The following is a 26,894-nucleotide window of genomic DNA, read 5'->3' as shown; positions in this document are numbered from 1 at the left end:
CAGACACTAAGAGAACACAAATGCCAGCCCAGGCTACTATACCCGGCCAAACTCTCAATTACCATAGATGGAGAAACCAAAGTATTCCACGACAAAACCAAATTCACACAATATCTTTCAACGAATGCAGCCCTTCAAAGGATAATAACAGAAAAGAAGCAATACAAGGACGGAAATCACGCCCTAGAAAAAGCAAGAAAGTAATCCCTCAACAAACCAAAAAGAAGACAGCCACAAGAACAGAATGCCAACTCTAATAACAAAAATAAAATGAAGCAACAATTACTTTTCCTTAATATCTCTTAATATCAATGGACTCAATTCCCCAATAAAAAGACATAGACTAACAGACTGGCTAAACAAACAGGACCCAACATTCTGCTGCTTACAGGAAACCCATCTCAGGGAAAAAGACAGACACTACCTCAGAGTGAAAGGCTGGAAAACAATTTTCCAAGCAAATGGTCTGAAGAAACAAGCTGGAGTAGCCATTCTAATATCGGATAAAATCGACTTCCAACCCAAAGTTATCAAAAAAGACAAGGAGGGACACTTCATACTCATCAAAGGTAAAATCCTCCAAGAGGAACTCTCAATTCTGAATATCTACACTCCAAATGCAAGGGCAGCCACATTCATTAAAGACACTTTAGTAAAGCTCAAAGCACACATTGCACCTCACACAATAATAGTGGGAGACTTCAACACACCACTTTCATCAATGGACAGATCGTGGAAACAGAAACTAAACATGGACACAGTGAAACTAACAGAAGTTATGAAGGAAATGGGCCTGACAGATATCTACAGAACATTTTATCCTAAAACAAAAGGATATACCTTCTTCTCAGCACCTCACGGGACCTTCTCCAAAATTGACCATATAATTGGTCAAAAAACAGGCCTCAACAGATACAAAAATATTGAAATAGTCCCATGTATCCTATCAGACCACCATGGCCTAAGACTGATCTTCAATAACAACATAAATAATGGAAAGCCAACATTCACGTGGAAATTGAACAACACTCTTCTCAATGATACCTTAGTCAAGGAAGGAATAAAGAAAGAAATTAAAGACTTTTTAGAGTTTAATGAAAATGAAGCCACAACGTACCCAAACCTATGGGACACAATGAAAGCATTTCTAAGAGGGAAATTCATAGCTCTGAGTGCCTCCAAGAAGAAACGGGAGAGAGCACATACTAGCAGCTTGACAACACATCTAAAAGCTCTAGAAAAAAAGGAAGCAAATTCACCCAAGAGGAGTAGACGGCAGGAAATAATCAAACTCAGGGGTGAAATCAACCAAGTGGAAACAAGAAGAACTATTCAAAGAATTAACCAAACGAGGAGTTGGTTCTTTGAGAAAATCAACAAGATAGATAAACCCTTGGATAGACTCACTAGAGGGCACAGAGACAAAATCCTAATTAACAAAATCAGAAATGAAAACGGAGACATAACAACAGATCCTGAAGAAATCCAAAACACCATCAGATCCTTCTACAAAAGGCTATAATCAACAAAACAGGAAAACCTGGACGAAATGTGTGGGAAGCCACATGTGCCGTTGCAGAGTGGCACTGACTACTGCTGGCCACCACTCACAGGTTTGGACAAACAATCAATGTGTACATATGCAGTAAAGTTTTTTGCAAAGACACTGCCTGGCCCGGCATGATAATGAGGTTCTGTAAGGTACTGAGAGTATAACCAATCAGATGTGAGACATGCAAATGAGGTATGATAATGAGGTTCTGTAAGGTACTGAGAGAGAGTAACCAATCAGATGTGAGACACGCAAATGAGGTATGATAATGAGGCTCTGTGAGGTACAGAGAGAGAGAGTAGCCAATCCGATGAGGAACATGCAAATGAGGCTTAGTGCATAACCAATCCGGGTGTGAGACACGCCTGTCCTAGGCCTATAAAAGCAGCACCAGTTCTGGGCTCAGGGTCTTTTCGCCTCTACAATCAAGCTCTCCCAATAAACGTGTGCAGAAGGATCCTGTTGCAGCGTCGTTCTTCCTGGCCAGTCGAGCGCGCGCAAGAGAAATGGACAAATTTCTGGACAGATACCAGGTACCAAAGTTGAATCAGGATCAAGTTGACCATCTAAACAGTCTCATATCCCCTAAAGAAATAGAAGCAGTTATTAATAGTCTCCCAGCCAAAAACAAGCCCAGGACTAGACGGGTTTAGTGCAGAGTTCTATCAGACCTTCAAAGAAGATCTAATTCCAGTTCTGCACAAACTATTTCACAAAATAGAAATAGAAGGTCCTCTACCCAACTCATTTTATGAAGCCACTATTACTCTGATACCTAAACCACAGAAAGATCCAACAAAGATAGAGAACTTCAGACCAATTTCTCTTATGAATATCGATGCAAAAATCCTCAATAAAATTCTCGCTAACCGAATCCAAGAACACATTAAAGCAATCATCCATCCTGACCAAGTAGGTTTTATTCCAGGGATGCAGGGATGGTTTAATATATGAAAATCCATCAATGTAATCCATTATATAAACAAACTCAAAGACAAAAACCACATGATCATCTCGTTAGATGCTGAGAAAGCATTTGACAAGATCCAACACCCATTCATGATAAAAGTTTTGGAAAGATCAGGAATTCAAGGCCCATACCTAAACATGACAAAAGCAATCTACAGCAAACCAGTAGCCAACATCAAAGTAAATGGAGAGAAGCTGGAAGCAATCCCACTAAAATCAGGGACTAGACAAGGCTGCCCACTTTCTCCCTACCTTTTCAACATAGTACTTGAAGTATTAGCCAGAGCAATTCAACAACAAAAGGAGATCAAGGGGATACAAATTGGAAAAGAGGAAGTCAAAATATCACTTTTTGCAGATGATATGATAGTATATATAAATGACGCTAAAAATTCCACCAGAGAACTCCTAAACCTGATAAACAGCTTCGGTGAAGTAGCTGGATATAAAATAAACTCAAACAAGTTAATAGCCTTTCTCTACACAAAGAATAAACAGGCTGAGAAAGAAATTAGGGAAACAACACCCTTCTCAATAGTCACAAATAATATAAAATATCTCGGTGTGACTCTAACTAAGGAAGTGAAAGATCTGTATGATAAAAACTTCAAGTCTCTGAAGAAAGAAATTAAAGAAGATCTCAGAAGATGGAAAGATCTCCCATGCTCATGGATTGGCAGGATCAACATTGTAAAAATGGCTATATTGCCAAAAGCAATCTACAGATTCAATGCAATCCCCATCAAAATTCCAACTCAATTCTTCAACGAATTAGAAGGAGCAATTTGCAAATTCATCTGGAATAACAAAAAACCTAGGATAGCAAAAACTCTTCTCAAGGATAAAAGAACCTCTGGTGGAATCACCATGCCTGACCTAAAGCTTTACTACAGAGCAATTGTGATAAAAACTGCATGGTACTGGTATAGAGACAGACAAGTAGACCAATGGAATAGAATTGAAGACCCAGAAATGAACCCACACACCTATGGTCACTTGATCTTCGACAAGGGAGCTAAAACCATCCGGTGAAAGAAAGACAGCATTTTCAACAATTGGTGCTGGCACAACTGGTTGTTATCATGTAGAAGAATGCGAATCGATCCATACTTATCTCCTTGTACTAAGGTCAAATCTAAGTGGATCAAGGAACTTCTCATAAAACCAGAGACACTGAAACTTATAGAGGAGAAAGTGGGGAAAAGCCTTGAAGATATGGGCACAGGGGAAAAATTCCTGAACAGAACAGCAATGGCTTGTGCTGTAAGATCGAGAATTGACAAATGGGACCTAATGAAACTCCAAAGTTTCTGCAAGTCAAAAGACACCGTCAATAAGACAAAAAGACCACCAACAGACTGGGAAAGGATCTTTACCTATCCTAAATCAGATAGGGGACTAATATCCAACATATATAAAGAACTCAAGAAGGTGGACTTCAGAAAAGCAAATAACCCCATTAAAAAATGGGGCTCAGAACTGAACAAAGAATTCTCACCTGAGGAATACCGAATGGCAGAGAAGCACCTGAAAAAATGTTCAACATCCTTAATCATCAGGGAAATGCAAATCAAAACAACCCTGAGATTCCACCTCACACCAGTCAGAATGGCTAAGATCAAAAATTCAAGTGACAGCAGATGCTGGTGAGGATGTGGAGAAAGAGGAACACTCCTCCATTGTTGGTGGGATTGCAGGCTTGTACAACCACTCTGGAAATCAGTCTGGCGGTTCCTCAGAAAATTGGACATAGTACTACCGGAGGATCCAGCAATACCTCTCCTGGGCATATAGCCAGAAGATGCCCCAACTGGTAAGAAGGACACATCCTCCACTATGTTCATAGCAGCCTTATTATAATAGCCAGAAGCTGGAAAGAACCCAGATGCCCCTCAACAGAGGAATGGATACAGAAAATGTGGTACATCTACATAATGGAGTACTACTCAGCTATTAAAAAGAATGAATTTATGAAATTCCTAGCCAAATGGATGGACCTGGAGGGCATTATCCTGAGTGAGGTAACACATTCACAAAGGAACTCACACAATATGTACTCACTGATAAGTGGATATTAGCCCAAAACCTAGGATACCCAAGATATAAGATACAATTTCCTAAACACATGAAACTCAAGAAAAATGAAGACTGAAGTGTGGACACTATGCCCCTCCTTAGAAGTGGGAACAAAACACCCATGGAAGGAGTTACAGAGACAAAGTTTGGAGCTGAGATGAAAGGATGGACCATGTAGAGACTGCCATATCCAGGGATCCAGCCCATAATCAGCATCCAAACGCTGACCCCATTGCATACACTAGCAAGATTTTATCGAAAGGACCCAAATGTAGCTGTCTCTTGTGAGACTATGCCGGGGCCTAGCAAACACAGAAGTGGATGCTCACAGTCAGCTAATGGATGGATCACAGGGCCCCCAATGGAGGAGCTAGAGAAAATACACAAGGAGCTAAAGGGATCTGCAACCCTATAGGTGGAACAACATTATGAACTAACCACTACCCCGGAGCTCTTGACTCTAGCTGCATATGTATCAAAAGATGGCCTAGTCGGCCATCACTGGAAAGAGAGGCCCATTGGACAGGCAAACTTTATATGCCCCAGTACAGGGGAACGCCAGGCCAAAAAGGGGGAGTGGGTGGGTAGGGGAGTGGGGGTGGGTGGGTATGGGGGACTTTTGGTATAGCATTGGAAATGTAAATGAGCTAAATACCTAATAAAAATGGAAAAAAAGTCTCACAACAACAACAAAGGCCCAAGGCCTGATGGTTTTAGTGCACAGTTCTACCAGGATTTCATAGAAGAGCAATACCAATACTCCTCAAACTATTCCACAAAATAGGAACAGAATGAACACAACCTATTCATTCTATGAGGCCACTGTTGCTCTGATACCTAAACCACATAAAGACTCAACAAACAAAGAGAACTTCAGATCAATTTCACTTACAAACATGGACAAAAAAGTACTCAATAACATTCTTGAACATCAAATCCAAGAACATATCAAAAACATAATTCACCAGGATCAAGTAAGCTTCATCCCAGGGATGCAATATGTGAAACTCCATTAACACTGGCCTGGAGAGATGCCTCAGTGGTTAAAAGCACCAACTCCTCTTCCAGAGGTCCTAAGTTCAATTCCCAGCAACCACATGGTAGCTCACAAACATCTGTAATGCTATCTGATGTCCTCTTCTGGCTTGTCTGAAGACAGCAACAATGTACTCATATACATAAAATAAATAAATAACTCTTTAAAAAGAAAAAGAAAAAACTCTGTTAACACATCTACTATATAAACAAACTGAAAGAAAAAATGGCATGATCATCTCAGATGCTAAAAGAAAAAGGAAAAAGAAAAACCTTTGACAAAATCCAACAGCCCTTCATATTAAAAGTATTGGAGTGATCAGGGATTCAGGGCACATACCTAAACATAATAAAAGCAATATACAGAAAGTCAATAGCCAAATTAAATTAAATCGATATAAACTTAAAACAATTCCATTAAAATAAGAAACAAGACAAGGCTGCCAACTCTCCCACTATTTCTTGAATATAGTTCTTGAAGTTCTAGCTAGAGTGAAATAAGACAACAAAAGGAGACCAATGAATAAAAATCGAAAAGGAAGAAATCATAGCAGATGTCAAAAAAGGGAAAAAGAAAAGAAAGAAGTCAAGGTATCACTATTCATGGATGATATCATAGTATAAATAAGTGATCCCTAAAATTCTACCAGAGAACTCCTATAGCTAATAAACAACTTCAGCAAAGTGGCTGAATATCAAATTTACTCAAAGAAATCAGTAGCCCTCCTTTATGAAAGTGATAAATGGGTCGCCATCTTGGTTCCGGGACTCAGCAGAACTTAGGAAATTAGTCTGAACAGGTGAGAGGGTGCGCCAGAGAACCGGACAGCTTCTGGGACGGGCGGAAGCACAGAGCCGCTGAGGCAGCAGCCTGGGCGGGCCGCAGATAACCGGCCACCATCCGGACCAGAGGACAGGTATCCGCCTGGCTTGGGAGGCGACCTCAGCCTCAGCAGCAGCGGTCGCCATCTGGGTTCCGGGACTCCGCGGGACCTAGGAAATTAGTCTGAACAGGTTAGAGGGTGCGCCAGAGAACCGGACAGCTTCTGGGACGGGCAGAAGCACAGAGCCGCTGAGGCAGCAGCCTGGGCGGGCCGCAGATAACCGGCCACCATCCGGACCAGAGGACAGGTGTCCGCCTGGCTCGGGAGACGGCCTTGGCCTCAGGAGCAGCGGTCACCATCTTGGTTCCAGGACTCCTGGAACTTAGGATTTTAGTCTGCACAGGTGAGAGTCTGCACCACAGAAGCTGACAGCTTCTGGGAACTGCCAAAGCAACACAGCTTCTGAGAGAGGCCCTGTTTTGGGCCTTTTTCTTCGACCAGGAGGAGGTCCAAAAACAAGATATCTGCGCACCTTCCCTGTAAGAGAGCTTGCCAGCAGAGAGTGCTCTGAGCACTGAAACTCAGAGGAGAGAATCTGTCTCCCAGGTCTGCTGAGAGACGGTAACAGAATCACCAGAAGAACAATCTCTAAACAGAGTCAACTATAACTACTAACTCCAGAGATTACCAGATGGCGAAAGGTAAACGTAGGAATCCTACTAACAGGAACCAAGACCACTCACCATCATCAGAACCCAGTACTCCCACTTCGCCCAGTCCAGGGCACCCCAACACACCCGAAAACCTAGACCTAGATTTAAAAGCATATCTCATGATGATGGTAGAGGACATCAAGAAGGACTTTAATAAATCACTTAAAGAAATACAGGAGAACACTGCCAAACAGTTACAAGTCCTTAAAGAAAAACAGGAAAACACAATCAAACAGGTAGAAGTCCTTACAGAAAAAGAGGAAAAAACATACAAACAGGTGATGGAAATGAACAAAACCATACTAGACCTAAAAAGGGAAGTAGAAACAATAAAGAAAACTCAAAGTGAGGCAACACTGGAGATAGAAACCCTAGGAAAGAAATCTGGAACCATAGATTTGAGCATCAGCAACAGAATACAAGAGATGGAAGAGAGAATCTCAGGTGCAGAAGATTCCATAGAGAACATCGGCACAACAATCAAAGAAAATGGAAAATGCAAAAAGATCCTAACTCAAAATATCCAGGAAATCCAGGACACAATGAGAAGACCAAACCTACGGATAATAGGAGTGGATGAGAATGAAGATTTTCAACTCAAAGGACCAGCAAACATCTTCAACAAAATTATTGAAGAAAACTTCCCAAATATAAAGAAAGAGATACCTATGAACATACAAGAAGCCTACAGAACTCCAAATAGACTGGACCAGAAAAGAAATTCCTCCCGACACATAATAATCAGAACAACAAATGCACTAAATAAAGATAGAATACTAAAAGCGGTAAGGGAAAAAGGTCAAGTAACATACAAAGGCAAGCCTATCAGAATTACACCAGATTTTTCACCAGAGACTATGAAAGCCAGAAGAGCCTGGACAGATGTTATACAGACACTAAAAGAACACAAATTCCAGCCCAGGCTACTATACCCAGCCAAACTCTCAATTACCATAGATGGAGAAACCAAAGTATTCCACGACAAAACCAAATTCTCACATTATCTCTCCACGAATCCAGCCCTTCAAAGGGTAATAACAGAAAAAAACCAATACAAGAACGGGAACAATGCCCTAGAAAAAACAAGAAGGTAATCCCTCAACAAACCTAAAAGAAGACAGCCACAAGAACAGAATGCCAACTTTAACAACAAAAATAACAGGAAGCAACAATTACTTTTCCTTAATATCTCTTAACATCAATGGTCTCAACTCCCCAATAAAAAGACATAGACTAACAAACTGGCTACACAAACAAGACCCAACATTTTGCTGTTTACAGGAGACACATCTCAGAGAAAAAGATAGACACTACCTCAGAATAAAAGGCTGGAAAACAATTTTCCAAGCAAATGGACTGAAGAAACAAGCTGGAGTAGCCATCCTAATATCTGATAAGATTGACTTCCAACCCAAAGTCATCAAAAAAGACAAGGAGGGGCACTTTGTTCTCATCAAAGGTAAAATCCTCCAAGAGGAACTCTCAATTCTGAATATCTATGCGCCAAATACAAGGGCAGCCACATTCATTAAAGAAACTTTAATAAAGCTCAAAGCACACATTGCACCTCACACAATAATAGTGGGAGACTTCAACACACCACTTTCACCAATGGACAGATCATGGAAACAGAAACTAAACAGGGACACACTGAAACTAACAGAAGTGATGAAACAAATGGATCTGACAGATATCTACAGAACATTTTATCCTAAAACAAAAGGATATACCTTCTTCTCAGCACCTCATGGTACCTTCTCCAAAATTGACCACATAATAGGTCACAAAACAGGCCTCAACAGATTCAAAAATATTGAAATTGTCCCATGTATCCTATCAGATCACCATGCACTAAGGCTGATCTTCAATAACAAAAAAAATAACAGAAAGCCAACACTCACGTGGAAACTGAACAACACTCTTCTCAATGATACCTTGGTCAAGGAAGGAATAAAGAAAGAAATTAAAGACTTTTTAGAGTTTAATGAAAATGAAGCCACAACGTACCCAAACCTTTGGGACACAATGAAAGCATTTCTAAGAGGGAAACTCATAGCTCTGAGTGCCTCCATGAAGAAACGGGAGAGAGCACATACTAGCAGCTTGACAACACATCTAAAAGCTCTAGAAAAAAAGGAAGCAAATTCACCCAAGAGGAGTAGACGGCAGGAAATAATCAAACTCAGGGGTGAAATCAACCAAGTGGAAACAAGAAGAACTATTCAAAGAATTAACCAAACGAGGAGTTGGTTCTTTGAGAAAATCAACAAGATAGATAAACCCTTAGCTAGACTCACTAGAGGGCACAGAGACAAAATCCTAATTAACAAAATCAGAACTGAAAAGGGAGACATAACAACAGATCCTGAAGAAATCCAAAACACCATCAGATCCTTCTACAAAAGGCTATACTCAACAAAACTGGAAAACCTGGACGAAATGGACAAATTTCTGGACAGATACCAGGTACCAAAGTTGAATCAGGATCAAGTTGACCTTCTAAACAGTCCCATATCCCCTAAAGAAATAGAAGCAGTTATAAATAGTCTCCCAGCCAAAAAAAGCCCAGGACCAGACGGGTTTAGTGCAGAGTTCTATCAGACCTTCAAAGAAGATCTAATTCCAGTTCTGCACAAACTTTTTCACAAGATAGAAGTAGAAAGTACTCTACCCAACTCATTTTATGAAGCCACTATTACTCTGATACCTAAACCACAGAAAGATCCAACAAAGATAGAGAACTTCAGACCAATTTCTCTTATGAATATCGATGCAAAAATCCTCAATAAAATTCTCGCTAACCGAATCCAAGAACACATTAAAGCAATCATCCATCCTGACCAAGTAGGTTTTATTCCAGGAATGCAGGGATGGTTTAATATACGAAAATCCATCAATGTAATCCACTATATAAACAAACTCAAAGACAAAAACCACATGATCATCTCGTTGGATGCAGAAAAAGCATTTGACAAGATCCAACACCCATTCATGATAAAAGTTCTGGAAAGATCAGGAATTCAAGGCCCATACCTAAACATGATAAAAGCAATCTACAGCAAACCAGTAGCCAACATCAAAGTAAATGGAGAGAAGCTGGAAGCAATCCCACTAAAATCAGGGACTAGACAAGGCTGCCCACTTTCTCCCTACCTTTTCAACATAGTACTTGAAGTATTAGCCAGAGCAATTCGACAACAAAAGGAGATCAAGGGGATACAAATTGGAAAGGAGGAAGTCAAAATATCACTTTTTGCAGATGATATGATAGTATATATAAGTGACCCTAAAAATTCCACCAGAGAACTCCTAAACCTGATAAACAGCTTCGGTGAAGTAGCTGGATATAAAATTAACTCAAACAAGTCAATGGCCTTTCTCTACACAAAGAATAAACAGGCTGAGAAAGAAATTAGGGAAACAACACCCTTCTCAATAGTCACAAATAATATAAAATATCTCGGCGTGACTCTAACTAAGGAAGTGAAAGATCTGTATGATAAAAACTTCAAGTCTCTGAAGAAAGAAATTAAAGAAGATCTCAGAAGATGGAAAGATCTCCCATGCTCATGGATTGGCAGGATCAATATTGTAAAAATGGCTATCTTGCCAAAAGCAATCTACAGATTCAATGCAATCCCCATCAAAATTCCAACTCAATTCTTCAACGAATTAGAAGGAGCAATTTGCAAATTCATCTGGAATAACAAAAAACCTAGGATAGCAAAAACTCTTCTCAAGGATAAAAGAACCTCTGGTGGAATCACCATGCCGGACCTAAAGCTTTACTACAGAGCAATTGTGGTAAAAACTGCATGGTACTGGTATAGAGACAGACAAGTAGACCAATGGAATAGAATTGAAGACCCAGAAATGAACCCACACACCTATGGTCACTTGATCTTCGACAAGGGAGCTAAAACCATCCAGTGGAAGAAAGACAGCATTTTCAACAAATGGTGCTGGCACAACTGGTTGTTATCATGTAGAAGAATGCGAATCGATCCATACTTATCTCCTTGTACTAAGGTCAAATCTAAATGGATCAAAGAACTTCACATAAAACCAGAGACACTGAAACTTATAGAGGAGAAAGTGGGGAAAAGCCTTGAAGATATGGGCACAGGGGAAAAATTCCTGAACAGAACAGCAATGGCTTGTGCTGTAAGATCGAGAATTGACAAATGGGACCTAATGAAACTCCAAAGTTTCTGCAAGGCAAAAGACACCGTCAATAAGACAAAGAGACCACCAACAGATTGGGAAAGGATCTTTACCTATCCTAAATCAGATAGGGGACTAATATCCAACATATATAAAGAACTCAAGAAGGTGGACTTCAGAAAATCAAACAACCCCATTAAAAAATGGGGCTCAGAACTGAACAAAGAATTCTCACCTGAGGAATACCGAATGGCAGAGAAGCACCTGAAAAAATGTTCAACATCCTTAATCATCAGGGAAATGCAAATCAAAACAACCCTAAGATTCCACCTCACACCAGTCAGAATGTCTAAGATCAAAAATTCAGGTGACAGCAGATGCTGGCGAGGATGTGGAGAAAGAGGAACACTCCTCCATTGTTGGTGGGATTGCAGGCTTGTACAACCACTCTGGAAATCCGTCTGGCGGTTCCTCAGAAAATTGGACATAGTACTACCGGAGGATCCAGCAATACCTCTCCTGGGCATATATCCAGAAGATGCCCCAACTGGTAAGAAGGACACATGCTCCACTATGTTCATAGCAGCCTTATTTATAATAGCCAGAAGCTGGAAAGAACCCAGATGCCCCTCAACAGAGGAATGGATACAGAAAATGTGGTACATCTACACAATGGAGTACTACTCAGCTATTAAAAAGAATGAATTTATGAAATTCCTAGCCAAATGGATGGACCTGGAGGGCATCATCCTGAGTGAGGTAACACATTCACAAAGGAACTCACACAATATGTACTCACTGATAAGTGGATATTAGCCCAAAACCTAGGATACCCAAGATATAAGTTACAATTTCCTAAAGACATGAAACTCAAGAAAAATGAAGACTGAAGTGTGGACACTATGCCCCTCCTTAGAAGTGGGAACAAATCACCCTTGGAAGGAGTTACAGAGACAAAGTTTGGAGCTGAGATTAAAGGGTGGACCATGTAGAGACTGCCTTATCCAGGGATCCACCCCATAATCAGCATCCAAACGCTGACACCATTGCATACACTAGCAAGATTTTATCGAAAGGACCCAGATGTAGCTGTCTCTTGTGAGACTATGCCGGGGCCTAGCAAACACAGAAGTGGATGCCCACAGTCAGCTAATGGATGGATCACAGGGCTCCCAATGGATGAGCTAGAGAAAGTACCCAAGGAGCTAAAGGGATCTGCAACCCTATAGGTGGATCAACATTATGAACTAACCAGTACCCCGGAGCTCTTGACTCTAGCTGCATATGTATCAAAAGATGGCCTAGTCGGCCATCACTGGAAAGAGAGGCCCATTGGACACACAAACTTTATATGCCCCAGAACAGGGGAACGCCAGGGCCAAAAAGGGGGAGTGGGCAGGTAGGGGAGTGGGGGTGGGTGGGTATGGGGGACTTTTGGTATAGCATTGGAAATGTAAATGAGCTAAATACCTAATAAAAAATGGAAAAAAAAAAAAAAAAAAAAAAAGAAAGTGATAAATGGGCAGAGAAATAAATTAGGGAAACAACACCCTTCACAATAGCCACAAATAATATAAAATATGTAGGTGTAACTATAACCAAGCAAGTAAAAGATCTGCATAACAAGAAAGTCCCTGAAGAAATTGAAGAATATATCAGAAGATGGGAAAAATCTCCCACACTCAACAATTGGTAGGATTAACATAGTGAAAATGGCCATCTTACCAAAGGATTTAATATAATCCCCATCAAAATTTCCATTAAAAATTTTACAGACATTGAAAGAACAATTTTCAGTTTCATATAGAAAGACAAAAAAAAACCAGATTAGTCAAAACAATCCTGAACAATCCTGAGTTGCCTAACAGTGGGTACATGGAACCTGAAGAGGCCACCTCCTATAACCAAGAAAGACCCCCAATAGAAGGATCAGGACACCAATTTACCCACAAAATTTCAATCCAAAATGTGTCCTGTCTTAAAAAAAAAAGATGCAGGAATGGAGCAGAGACTGAAGATAACCAGTCCAACTCAAAACCCATCCCATTGGAAAGCACCAATCCCTGACAATATTAATGATACTATTATGCTTACAGACAGGAATGCAGCATAACTGTAATCCAAGAGTCTCTACTCAGCAGCAGACTGAAAAAGAAGCAGATACCCTCCGCCAAACATTAGAACTAGGTCTGGGACACTTATGGAAGAGGTTGGGGGAAGGATTTAAGGCCCAGAAGTATATGAGTTCCCCACAAGAAGACCAACAGAGTCAACAAACCTAGACCCTGAGAGCTCTCATGGGTTAGATTAAGCCCCACCCCACCCCCAGCACATATGTAGCAGACAGGCAGCTCAGTCTTCATGGCTGCCCTGTCTGGCCTCAATGGAAATGGATGTGCCTAATCAGGCAGAGACTTGACTGCCAGGGTAGGGTATATCTAGGGGGTTCAACCCTCCCAGAGGAGAAAGGGAGGGAGATGGAGGAGGGACTCAGTGAGGGGGGACCAGGAGGAGGGTAGTATAATTGGAAGAGGAGAAAGAGGAGGAGAAGAGGAAGAGGAAAAGGAAAAGGAAGAATTCCAGCTCAAAGGCTCAGAAAATATTTTCAACAAAATCATAAAAGAAAAATGTCCTAACCTAAAGAAGGACATGCCTTATAAAGGTACAAAAAGCTTACAGGACACCAAATGAATTGGATGGACTGTAAAAGGAAGTTCCCTCAACACATAATAGTCAAAACACTAACCATACAGAACAAAGAAGGAATAGTAAAAGCTGAAAAGGAAAAAGGCCAAGTAACATACAAAGGCAAACCTATTAGAATTATGCTCAACTTCTCAATGGAGACTCCAGCCATTTGTCCAGTCAGAAAGGTATGGACAGATGATGTCCTGCAGACTCTAACAGACCACAGATGCCATACCAGACTACTATACCCAGCAAAACTTTCAATCATTATAGTGGAGAAAACATAATATTCTATGACAAAACCAAATTTAAACAGTATCTTTCCACCAATCCAGCCCTAGAGAAGATGCTACAAGAAAAATTCCAACTGAAAAAGGTTAACTCTAGCCATAAAAACACAGGAAATAATCTCACACCAACAAAACCAAAAAAAGAAGGGAAACACACACATGCACATTATCACCACTACCAACAACAACAACAACAAAATAACAGGAATTAACTGTCATTTTTCATTGATATCACTCATTATCAGTGAACTAAATTCCTCAATACAATGATACAGATCAACAGAATGGATGTGAAAATGGGACCAACCCTTCTAATATACACAAGAAAAACACCTCAGTATCAAAAATAAGCATTACTTCATAGTAAAGTGTTGGAAAACATCTTCCAAGAAAACACACCTAAGAAAAAAGCTGGTGTAGTCTCAAAAGATACAAGAAAATTGAAATAACTCTCTGCATCATTTCAAAGCTGGACTTCAACAAGAACAGAAACAACAGAAAGCCTACAAATTCATGGTAAGTGAGCAACTCTATACTGAACGGCAACTGGGTCAAGACAGAGAGAGAGAGAGAGAGAGAGAGAGAGAGAGAGAGAGAGAGAGGAAGAAAGGAAGGAGGAAGGAAGGAAGGAAGGAAGGAAGAGAGAGAGAAAGAGAGAACGAGAGAAAGAAAGAAAGAAAGAAAGAAAGAAAGAAAGAAAGAAAGAAAGGAAGGAAGGAAGGAAGGAAGGAAGGAAGGAAGGAAAGAAAGAAAGAAAGAAAGAAAGAAAGAAAGAAAGAAAGAAAGAAAGAAAGAAAGAAAGAAAGAAAGAAAGAAAGAAGGCAGAGAGAAGAAAAGTAAAGAACTTCATAGAGTTCAATGAAAATGAATACACAACATACCAACACTTAATGTGATACAATGAAAGCAATGTTAAGGGGAAAGCTCATAGCACACACAATGAAAGTGGTACTAAGAGGAAAGTTCATAGCATTAAGTACCTTCATAAAGGAATTAGAGAAATCTCATACTAGAAACTTAACAGCATACCAAAAAGCCCTAGAATAAAAAGAAGCAAATATACTCAGGAGAAGTAGGTGGCAGTAAATGATAAAATGAATAGCAGAACTAAATAAAATAAAAACAAAGAGAACAATACAAAGAATCCATGAAACAAAGAGTTGGTTCTTTAAGAAAACCAACAAGATAGACAAACCCTTATTTAATCTGGTTAAAAGATACAGAGGGAAATATCCAAATAAATAAAATCAAAGACAAAAGAAAGGGCTATAACAAGAGACACTGGGGAACTCCAAGGAAACATTAGGTCATACTTTAAAAACCTATATTCTACAGAATTAGAAGAAACCACTTACTAAAGTTAAGTCAAGATCAGATAAGCAATTTAAATGGACTAATAACCCCCATAAAATAGAAGCAATCATTAAAAGTCTCCCAACCAAAAACACCAAACACCAAAATCAAAATGAAACTTGGAGACCGACTGTTTTAGTCCAGAATTCTGCCAGACTTTCAAAGAAGAGCTACCGCCAATACTCCTCAAATTATCCTACAAAATAGAAATAGAAGAAACATTTCCAAATTCATTTTATGAGGCCACAGTCACCCTGACACCCAAATCACATGAATATTCAACAAAGAAAGAGAATTACAAACCAATATTCTTCATGAACATAGATACAAAAATACTCAATAAAATACTTGCAACCTAAATTCACTAATACATCAAAAAAAACCTATCTACCAGGATCAAGAAATCCTATAAATGCAGAAATATTTAAGCACATGAAAATCAATCAGTGTAATTTATATCCACCATATAAAACAAAGTGTAAGACAAAAACCACATAAATATCTCATTAGATGCTGAAAAAGTCTGACAAAATCTGATACTACTTTATGATAAAAGTCTTAGAGATATTAGGGATAAAAGGGACATACTTAAATATCATTGTGACAATTTGAAGCAAGCTGATAGCCAACATCAAATTAAATGGAGAGAAATTCAAAGCAATTTCACTAAAATCAGGAGCAAGTCAAGACTGTCCACTCTATATATATCTATTCAATATAGTACTTAAAGTTCTAGATAGAGCAATAAAACAACTGAAGGAGATCAAAGGGATACAAATGGAAAGAAAGAAGATTATACTTTTATTTGCAGATGCTATGATAGTATACATAAGCAGCCCCAAAAATCCTACCAGAAAACTCCTAAAACTGATAAACACCTTTAGGAGAGTGGCTGGATAAAGACTAACAAAAATTCAGTGGCTCTCCTGAGCTGCAAATAATATAAAATATATTGTTGTAACTCTAACCAAGCAAATGAAAGACTTCTATAACAAGACCTTCAAGTCTTTGAAAAACAAAATTGAAGAAAATATCAGAAAATGGAAAGATCTCCCATGCTCATGGATCAGTAAGATTAACAGTAAAAATATCCATCTTATAGCAATCTATAGATTCAATGCAATCCTCATCAAAATTCAAATCAATTCTTTACAGACTTTGAAAGGCAATACTCATCTTCATGTGGAAAAATCCATAACTCAATCTCAGCATGTAGAAAAATGCAAATGGATCCATATCTATCACCCTGCACAAAACTCAAGTGAAATTAGATCAAAGACCTCAATATAAACCAGATAAACTGAATTTCATAAAACCTACCCAGGTGAGCCTAAAAAAAAAAAAAATCCTATACAATAAAAGAAATTCCAGAGGTATCACTATCCCTGATTTCAAAGTCTACTACAGTGCTATAGTAATAAAAAGTGCATGGAATTAACATGAAAACAGACAAGTTGATGAATGTAATGGAATCCAAGACACAGATGTAAATCCATGCACCTATTGACATGTAATTTTTTATAAAGAAGCCAGATATACAGAATGGAAAAGTGAAAGCATCTTTTAAAAAATGGTGCTGGTCTAACTGGATCTCAGTATGTAGAAAAATGCATAAAAGTCAAGTCAAATTGGATCAAAGACCTCAATATAAACTAGATAAACTGAAATTAATAGAAAAGAAAGTGGGAGATAGCCTTTAGTACATTGACACAGGAAACAACTCCTTGAACAGAACATTAATAGCACAGGCAATAAGATCAACAATCAATAAATGATACCTCGTGAATATGAAAAGCAAGGCAAAGGACAAAATGGCAGCCTACAAAATGGGAAGAGTTCTCTATCAACTCCACATCCAACAGAGAGCAGATATCCAAAATATACAAAGAATTCAAGAAACCAAACATCAACAAACCAAATAATCTAATTTTAAAAATGAAGTACAGAGAATTTTTAACAGAAGAGTAAAAAATGACTGAGAAATACTTAAATGTTCAACATCCTTAACTGTTACGGAAATGTAAATCAAAACTACTTGAGATTCCATCTTATACCTGTCAGAATGTCTAAAATCAAAAACACAAGCAGCAGCTAATGCTGGTGAGACTGTGAAGCAAGGGGAACAGTTCTCCATTGCAGATGGGAGGACGAACTTGTACAACCACAAGGAAATCAACATGGTGGTTCCTCAGAAAATTGGGAATCAATCTACCTCAAGACCCAGTTATACTACTTTTAGGCATATACCCAAAGGATGCTTCCTTCATTCTACCACGAGGACACTTGCTCAACTATGTTGATAGCAGCTTTATTTATAATAGCCAGAAACTAGAAACAACCTAAAAAATTAATGAAGAAAATGCAGTACCTTTACACAATGGACTATTACTCCGCTGTTAAAAAAAAAACAATAACATCGTGAAATTTGCAATCACATGTATAGAACTAAAAAAAAAATCATCCTGAGTGAGGTAACCCAGACCCAGAAAGACAAGCAAGGTATGTACTCACTTTAGAGCTAATGGCCATACTCACTTACTTTACATCCATTAGCTGTAAAATAAATAATAATTGTGCTACAATTCACAGCCTTGGTGAGGCCAAGTAACAAGGAGTACTCCAAAGGGAGGAACGGATAATCTTGAGAAATGTAAATAGAATAGAATTTGCAGGTGGACTTGGGGCAAGTGGGCATGGGAACTGGAGGGATCAGTCAGTGGCAGGGAGAGGAAAAAGTACTGGGAGAGACAACTGGAATTGGCGGCCATTGGGGTGAGGAATGTGGAAACCTACTGCAGTAGAAGCTCCCTGGAATCTATGCGAATGACCCTAAAAAGGACTTCTAGTAATGTGGAATATGCAGCCTGAACCAGCCATCTTTTATAGCCAAGCAAGTCTTCCAGCTTGGTCTGGGACACTAACCCAGCAACAAAACCTTCAACCTACAATCTGTCCTACTGCAAGGTGTGTTGATGGCACAGAACTTGTGGGAGTGGCCAACCAATGGTCCAACTTAAGGGCCATGCTATGAGAAGGCCCTCATACCTGACACTGCCTGGATGACTAAAAACCAAAGGCTGTACTGCCCAGAGATCCAGGATAGAATTAACATGACTTCAAAGTTTGAATAAAATGATTACTAATGATATTCTCCTATACTCATAGATTAATCCCTAGCCCCATTGTCATCAGAACAACTGATGAGATCAGATCCAGAGTCCCATGGCCAAACATTAGGCAGAGCCAGGGAAATCCTACAGAAAAAGAAGGGAAGGATTGTAGGAGCTGGAAGGGTCAAGGACACCATGAGAACATAAAACCAACTAGGCAGGGCTCAGAGGGTATCACAGAGACTGAAGCAACAGTTACAGACCCTGTATGGGTCTGGGCTAGGTCCTCTACATATGTTATGATTGTGTAGCTTTGTCTTCTTGTGGTACTCCTAACAGTGGGAGTGGGGAGGTGTCTCTGACTCTTTCCCCTGTTCTTGGAAACCTTTTCCTTCTACTGGGTTGCCTCATCTAGTATTTGTTCCCAGTCCTATTGTGACTTGTTATGTCATGTTCAGTTGACAACCTGGAAGGCCTGCTATTTTTTGAAGGGAAACAGAGGGGGTGGATTTGGAAGAGAGAAAAGGTGGAGTGGGGGTGAAAGGAGTGGAGGGAGTGGACACTGTGGTCAGGATGTAACATATGAAAGAAGAATTCTTAAAAATGGCTGTTCTTCAAGAGGACCTAGGTTCAATTCCCAGCACCTACATGGTAGAACACAACCACCTCTAACTCCAGTTCCAGGGGATTTGATGCCCTCTTCTGGCTACTTCAGGCATTAAATGCATGTGAACCATAGACACAGACTGGCAAAAGACATTTTTACAAAAACACAAAGAAGTGTATTTTTAGTAAAAACACAGACACATAGCTCAAATGATAAATTAATGAAGATATGGTTCAAGTTTTATATATATATATATATATATATATATATATATATATATAGAGAGAGAGAGAGAGAGAGAGAGAGAGAGAGAGAGAGAGGGAGGGAGGGAGGGAGGGAGGGAGGGAGAGAGATTTACAATAAGCTCAAGTTTATGGTAATATACAGGAACTAAAAATTAAATTCATAAATGCTTCTCATAGAAATGTGAACATCAAGGGTCCTAGAGGATAACAAAGGAAAGACAAACTCAAAAAGTATTAAAAACAAACAGGGTTCTGTGGCACAGGTCTTTAATTCTAGCAATCAGGAGGCAGAGTCAGGTGGTCTCTGTGAGTTTCAGGATAGCCTGGTCTACATAGTTATGAGGGGTGAACCTGTCACAATTAAATAAGTAAATAATAAAAAAATAAATACATAAACATACAAACAAATTACACTTGTAACCAAGTGTGATTTATTGCACCTGAAATCCCAGCACTCCAGAGCACAGACAGAAGAATCAAAAGGTGGAGTCCATGGGGGAAGAAGGGAGGGAAAACTGCAGTCAGGGTATAATATATGAGAGAATAAAGATAAAGAAAAGAATAAGAAAGAAAAAACTAGGGATAAAGTAAGTATCACTTTTTAAAAAGAAAAGAATAAACAACATTATGAACTAACCAGTACCCCAGGGCTCGTATCTCTAGCTGCATATGAATCAGAAGATGGCCTAGTCGGCCATCAGTGGAAAGAGAGGCCCATTGGTCTTGAAAACTTTATATGCCTCAGTACAGGGGAACGACAGGGCCAAGAAGTGGGAGTGGGTGGGTGGGGGAGTGGGTGGGGTAGCGAGTGGGGGACTTTTGGGATAGCATTGGAAATGTAAATGAAATAAATACCCAATAAAAAAAAGAATAACTAGAAAAATAAAAAATAAAGTTGGAGGCCAACTTAAGCTCCATGGCTAGATCCTAACTCAAGAAAAAAAAATTTATTTAGAATTAAGAAGTTATAAGGTCTTTAAAAATACCTATGTATGTAGGTATGCATTAAGACTATATCTTAAAATTATTTAGCCTCGGATCCAGCAATACCTCTCCTGGGCATATATCCAGAAGAAGCCCCAACTGGTAAGAAGGACACATGCTCCACTATGTTCATAGCAGCCTTATTTATAATAGCCAGAAACTGGAAAGAACCCAGATGCCCCTCAACAGAGGAATGGATACAGAAAATGTGGTACATCTACACAATGGAGTACTACTCAGCTATTAAAAAGAATGAATTTATGAAATTCCTAGCCAAATGGATGGACCTGGAGAGCATCATCCTGAGTGAGGTAACACAATCACAAAGGAACTCACACAATATGTACTCACTGATAAGTGGATACTAGCCCAAAACCTAGGATACCCACGATATAAGATACAATTTCCTAGACACATGAAACTCAAGAAAAATGAAGACTGAAGTGTGGACACTATGCCCCTCCTTAGAAGTGGGAACAAAACACCCATGGAAGGAGTTACAGAAACAAAGTATGGAGCTGAGATGAAAGGATGGACCATGTAGAGACTGCCATATCCAGGGATCCACCCCATAATCAGCTTCCAAATGCTGACACCATTGCATACACTAGCAAGATTTTACTGAAAGGACCCAGATGTAGCTGTCTCTTGTGAGACTATGCCGGGGCCTAGCAAACACAGAAGTGGATGCTCACAGTCAGCTAATGGATGGATCACAGGGCTCCCAATGGAGGAGCTAGAGAAAGTACCCAAGGAGCTAAAGGGATCTTCAACCCTATAGGTGGAACAACATTATGAACTAACCAGTACCCCTGAGCTCTTGACTCTAGCTGCATATGTATCAAAAGATGGCCTAGTCGGCCATCACTGGATAGAGAGGCCCATTGGACACGCAGACTTTGTGTGCCCCGGTACAGGGGAACGCCAGGGCCAAAGGGGGGGAGTGGGTGGGTAGGGGAGTGGGGGTGGGTGGGTAAGGGGGACTTTTGGTATAGCATTGGAAATGTAAATGAGCTAAATACCTAATAAAAAATGGAAAAAAAAAAAGAAATTTCCTTCTAAAATTAGTTCATTAGGTTAGTGGTTTAAGAGAATCACAAAACCCTATTAAATACAATTAAATAAAATTTGTGTACTAAAAAAAAAAAAAAAATTATTTAGCCTCACTATAATATTTTGTAAAATGTTTCCAGTCCTATGCATTGGTTTTATTTAAAATGCTAAATACGTTTTTTTCCAGTTTGTGACACATTACTACGGTTTGTAATAATATTTCATTAGTGAGTGACCAATCCAATGTCGATATAGAAATTGTTAAAGACTACAAGGATGAGAACATTTTTAACTAGATTGATGAAATGATTGAGAGAAAAGATATCATGAAGGAGCAAATGTTAGACACAATACTTTATATTATGAACTTACCTCTTTCAAATGTTCTACCTGCCTTTCTCTCTGACATGTGTCCTCTGCAGAGCCTAACACAGGAGGGAGACTAGGACTAAAGGCCATGAGGTCGGTCTTAGGTGGACCCTCTCCAGAACACACCCTCTGTCTCCTCTGCTGCGAGTATGACCAGCTCCCCACCGCGCTGGAGCACACCAGCATGGGCTTCCCCGGAGCACAGGCTCCATCTGTGGACCTTGCTGAGCAGCGCAGCGCAGTGTAAAGCAGCAGCGTGATCACTAACAGGCTGGACACTGCGCAAATAGCAATGATCAGGTACACGTTGACAGTCACCAGCGACGCCTCCGAAGATGCTGTGCTCTCCGAAGCAAGGGAAGATATCTTGGGTGCTTGGCCATTCTCCACCAGAGACACCAGCACCGTGGCTGTGGCGGTCAGTGCGGGCTCGCCGTGGTCCTTCACCAACACCAACAGACGCTGGCGTGGCGCATCTGCTTCGTCTAGGGAGCGCGTCGTGCTGATCTCGCCCGTGTACAGACCCACGCGGAAGGGACTGCGCATGCCCCCTGCTGCCAACTGAAGCTCATAAGACAGCCACGCATTGTAACCAGAGTCCGCATCTACTGCCCGCACCTTCGCCACTACATGCCCTGAACCCACTGACCTAGGCACAAGTTCGCTCACTGTCCCGACAGCTCCAACGGCTCTGTGAGGCAATAGCGTGGGCGCATTGTCATTCTCATCCAGCACAAACACCTGCAGAGTCACATTACTGCCCAGGGAAGGCACACCAGCATCCCGCGCGCTCACCTGGAACTGCAGCAGCTCCAGCTCCTCATGGTCCAGAGGCTGCAGCGCGAACACCTTGCCACTCTCCGCGTGCACAGACACATAGCTCGACAGCAAGCGCTCGCCCACCCTCCGCTCCACCAGCGAGTAGGACACCAGCGCGTTCTCCTGCGCATCCGCATCCATCGCTGACACCGTGAAGATGTGCGCACCAGGCGGGTTGTTCTCCTTCACAAACACCGTGTATTCGGGCTGCGCGAATGCAGGAGCATTGTCGTTCACATCAGCCACCTCCACGGACACGCTGGCCGTGGACCACAGCGAGGGTGAGCCCCTGTCTCGGGCTGTCACCACCACCTTATAGTCAGCGGTGGTTTCGCGGTCCAGGGCGCTGTCCAACACTAACGAATAGTAATTCTTGAAAGTGGACACCAGCTTGAAGGGGAGGTGAGGCGTCAAAGAGCAAGTCACCTGCCCGTTGTCACCAGAGTCTCGGTCAGACACGCTGACGAGAGCTATGACAGTGCTTGGCTGAGCATCTTCTCTGACTGGGAGTGACAGGGAAGTAATCGTGACCTCTGGTGCATTATCATTTACATCCAGTAATTCCACCAGAAGGGTACAATGGCCTGTCATTGGAATATTGCCTTTGTCTACTGCCTCCACGGGTATCTCATATAGTTTAATTTCTTCGAAATCCAGTAGCCCCTTTGTCCTAACTTCTCCACTGTTGGAATCTATATTAAATGCATGCACCACCGCAGGGGATACAGGCCGTCTGAAGGAGTAGATTATATCTCCATTTATACCCTCGTCAGGATCTGTGGCGTTTAAGTTAATCACCAACGTTCCATTAAGTGCATCCTCTAACACTTTAACTTTGTAAACGAACCGATCAAACTCCGGAGCATTGTCATTCACATCGAGGATGGTGATCAGCAGCTGAACTGTGCCAGTCAGTTCCGGTTTGCCTCCGTCACTAGCTGTTAGTAATAAACTATACTCCTGAATTTCTTCTCTGTCTAATGATTTCTTTAACACAAGGGATAACGAAGAAGTTCGCTCACGATTGTTTTGCGTGTCCAAAGCGAAATAATCGCTGGGATCCAATCGGTAGGTCAAGGCGGAATTGACTCCGATATCTGCATCGGATGCGCCATCTAGTGGAAATCTAGTTTCTGGAGGTCTCGACTCGGCAATCACGATGTTTTTGTTGGTTTCAGGGAACACAGGTGGATTGTCATTAATGTCCCTCACCTCCACCTCCACGTGGAAAACCTGCAGCGGCCTGTCCACGATCACCTCCAGGTGGATGCTACACTCCAAGCTCCGCCCGCACAGCTCCTCCCGGTCGATCCGAGAATTCACAAACAAAATGCCATTCTGCAGATTTACCTCCAGAAGGTCTCCGCGGTCCTTGGACGCCACCCTGAACAAGCGGGGCACCAGCTCCGTCAGCTCCAGCCCCAGGTCCTGCGCGATGCGGCCCACGAAGGTGCCGTGTTTGGCCTCCTCTGGGATGGAGTAGTGGAGCTGGCCGCTCCCTGCCTCCCAGGTTGTGAGGAGCAGGAACGAGAGCAGGAGGCACCGGGATCCTGGGCCGCTTTGCGAGAATAATAGCATGGTACACACGCAGAAAGATACGGTAGTAGCTACAGTAGACAAAAAAACCTTACCTGAAACTGCCTCTCAAACGCTGTTTTGAAGATGTCCTGGTACTAGAGAATTCACAGAGAGTTCTCTGAAGGAAGTGACTTTCTTTGAAAAGAAAAAAAGTTCGCAGTGAAGAGCGACATCATGAGGCATGAATGTGTAAGTGTAGCGATCGCTAGTCTTCATATTTTCCATTGATATAAGCCTTTATTCCCTTGCATTTTCTAAATTTTCCATTGCAAGTATGTATATGTGAACTAAATATTTGTTATCCAGGAACAGTAAATTATTTATTTTCAGCATCAGGTGTTACTTAGCAGTGTCTTGCACTGTGTGTGTGTGTGTGTGTGTGTGTGTGTGTGTGTGTGTGTGTGTGTAAAATTTTTAATTAGAGAACATTATACATTTGGCTTCGTTGTGCTAGGTCTCTAGTTCTCATAGCCATGCAGGTTTTGTTAGCAAGGTTTTGTTCTTGCCCTGTAATATTTTCAAGACCTTCTTCCATTAACTACCACTAACTCCAAATGGGAACATAGTGATCACATAAAACAAATGAAGTGGAAGGTGGGCAGATATATACTAGATTTCAAATAATACACACTGTTCATAAGTTCCAAGACTGGATAAAACATTTATATCTTAAAGGATGTGTCTACCTGTAATATGTTTGTGTGGGTACACAACAATCTATATAAAACAATGATTTTATGTTTTCAGTTCAACTTATAGAAAACATACCAAGAAATAACATCCTGTGATTTAGTCTCATTTAAGCTACTATCAGTGGTTTAAACTTGCTTTTATCCCTACTACATTGCAATTTCATAATCAATAGGAAAACATTCGGTACTGTTTAAGTTAACTCTGATTTTTTTCCAAGTCCGAGATAGATGCCAATACACCATTCGCAAAAGAATATTACTGTTATCTGTTATGATAGCTACAGTCAAGAAGTTTCAGGCCAAACAGTATAATAAAAGATATATTTTATATATTATAAGTGTAGTGGCTTGAGATATGGAATTAAGAGCAATCGCTGCCCTTCTAGAGGTCCTAAGTTCAATTCTTGGCAGCCAAGTATTTATTTACAACCATCTATGATGGAGTCTTATGCCCTCTTCTGGTGTGTAGGCACAGATACACTGAAAAAGCACTTATACACATAAAATACATGAACAAATAAATCTTAAAGTAAATGTAAGTTATATATGACCCCAATATTATAAATTGTATATCCAATCTCTACATTGCCTAGTCTGTGAACAACTCTATACACAAAGACCATTGGGTTCTCACCTCTTTTCCCTTCTGAACTCCATGTGGAATATTGTATTCTCTCACACATACAATCTTCTCCTGTTCCTCTGTTTCTACTGCATGCATTACCCTTATGATGGCAATATCCCTTTGATTCTTCCTGATGTTTCCTGTCTACCAGAATATACACATATTGCACCATCTATCCCTGGACATAAGTCAACCATTTGCAGTATACCCTTCAAGACACCCTAGAATCACTCATCTGCTTATAATCTCAAACATTCTCTTCCATTTCCAACACAGTTAACTATTTATTCATCCTTTTGATCTTCAGTATAAAGTTGTTTATTATCCACGGTGACTTTCATTCCCCTTTACCCAGATTGAACACTCAAATGGATGTATCCTCCTTACCTATAGACATTTTTCATATTTTTTTTCCTTTGCTCAATTTCTCAATGTTAATCCCATCATGTGACTTCATGGTTTTCCCACTAAGATACATCACCAAACATGAAATGGAGGGTTCTTTTCTTATAACAACACTTATTTCTTTTACCTACTCTTTTTTCAAGTTTATTGTTTTATGAGTGTATTTTGTCTTCATGAATGCACATGTGCATGTCTTGTATCTATGGAGGCCAGAAAAGAGTGTTGAGTTCTCTGGGACTAGAGTTATTAATAGCTGTCAGAACCACGGATTCTCTAGAAGAATAACAAGCTCTTAACTACTTTGCCATCTCTCCCCAGTTTAGGCTGACCCTATACTCTGGAAAAAATATATGTTTCCCTCCATTTAACCTTATTAACTCCATCTTCATTTCAGTGCTGCCTGTCTTATCCTAATGTCTCCTTTGCTTGCTTCTTTTCTCCACACAACTAAGATGCTCAAATACCTTTAATTTCCAGATAAAAAATTATTCATCTTCTTTTCTAACATTTACTTGATCTTCACACTCTGACTTTCAACCTTGGTTAGCTTGTAGAAAATGGCTGTAGTCCTGCGTGTACATCCTTGACATGAGCAACACCATGTCTTAACAGGTCTCACAACTAAGGCAGTTTGAAGTGGAAATTTCTGGTTTCTTTGGAGATCCAGTTGTGTTGTGGGATGTTTTCCTGGAAACTGTCATATGAGAGCATGTTTTTGTTGAAGCAGACATGTGGGAGGACAT

General features: G+C 40.5%; 15 protein-coding genes across 15 annotated transcripts in view; all 15 read right to left on the bottom strand.

Moving 5' to 3' along the window:
• The window catches only part of Pcdha12 (protocadherin alpha 12), a 167,428-nt gene extending 142,999 nt beyond the window's left edge, over positions 1–24,429 (bottom strand). The window contains exon 1 of the mRNA NM_138663.2: positions 22,036–24,429. Within this exon, the coding sequence (NP_619604.1) occupies positions 22,036–24,429 (2,394 nt within the window). The remainder of the gene's footprint in view (positions 1–22,035) is intronic.
• Pcdha1 (protocadherin alpha 1) overlaps positions 1–26,894 on the bottom strand; it is a 257,373-nt gene that overhangs the window by 142,999 nt on the left and 87,480 nt on the right. The window lies entirely within an intron of this gene.
• The window catches only part of Pcdha2 (protocadherin alpha 2), a 248,457-nt gene that overhangs the window by 143,003 nt on the left and 78,560 nt on the right, over positions 1–26,894 (bottom strand). The gene's annotated exons all lie outside the window — the stretch shown is intronic.
• Positions 1–26,894, bottom strand: part of Pcdha3 (protocadherin alpha 3) — a 241,576-nt gene that overhangs the window by 143,005 nt on the left and 71,677 nt on the right. The window lies entirely within an intron of this gene.
• Gm37013 (predicted gene, 37013) overlaps positions 1–26,894 on the bottom strand; it is an 889,226-nt gene that overhangs the window by 797,215 nt on the left and 65,117 nt on the right. The window lies entirely within an intron of this gene.
• Pcdha4 (protocadherin alpha 4) overlaps positions 1–26,894 on the bottom strand; it is a 234,969-nt gene that overhangs the window by 142,999 nt on the left and 65,076 nt on the right. The window lies entirely within an intron of this gene.
• Positions 1–26,894, bottom strand: part of Pcdha5 (protocadherin alpha 5) — a 227,388-nt gene that overhangs the window by 143,005 nt on the left and 57,489 nt on the right. The gene's annotated exons all lie outside the window — the stretch shown is intronic.
• Positions 1–26,894, bottom strand: part of Pcdha6 (protocadherin alpha 6) — a 221,273-nt gene that overhangs the window by 144,239 nt on the left and 50,140 nt on the right. The gene's annotated exons all lie outside the window — the stretch shown is intronic.
• Gm38666 (predicted gene, 38666) overlaps positions 1–26,894 on the bottom strand; it is an 874,243-nt gene that overhangs the window by 797,215 nt on the left and 50,134 nt on the right. The gene's annotated exons all lie outside the window — the stretch shown is intronic.
• Gm38667 (predicted gene, 38667) overlaps positions 1–26,894 on the bottom strand; it is an 868,072-nt gene that overhangs the window by 797,215 nt on the left and 43,963 nt on the right. The window lies entirely within an intron of this gene.
• Pcdha7 (protocadherin alpha 7) overlaps positions 1–26,894 on the bottom strand; it is a 213,853-nt gene that overhangs the window by 143,005 nt on the left and 43,954 nt on the right. The window lies entirely within an intron of this gene.
• Positions 1–26,894, bottom strand: part of Pcdha8 (protocadherin alpha 8) — a 195,191-nt gene that overhangs the window by 142,999 nt on the left and 25,298 nt on the right. The window lies entirely within an intron of this gene.
• Positions 1–26,894, bottom strand: part of Pcdha9 (protocadherin alpha 9) — a 189,778-nt gene that overhangs the window by 142,999 nt on the left and 19,885 nt on the right. The window lies entirely within an intron of this gene.
• The window catches only part of Pcdha10 (protocadherin alpha 10), a 182,338-nt gene that overhangs the window by 142,999 nt on the left and 12,445 nt on the right, over positions 1–26,894 (bottom strand). The window lies entirely within an intron of this gene.
• Pcdha11 (protocadherin alpha 11) overlaps positions 1–26,894 on the bottom strand; it is a 176,800-nt gene that overhangs the window by 142,999 nt on the left and 6,907 nt on the right. The window lies entirely within an intron of this gene.

This window comes from Mus musculus, chromosome 18, assembly GCF_000001635.26.
Source record: "Mus musculus strain C57BL/6J chromosome 18, GRCm38.p6 C57BL/6J".
Classification (NCBI taxonomy): Eukaryota; Metazoa; Chordata; class Mammalia; order Rodentia; family Muridae; genus Mus; species Mus musculus.
The sequence above is the reverse complement of the archived record's forward strand: the minus strand, read 5'-3'. Positions and strand labels throughout refer to the sequence as shown.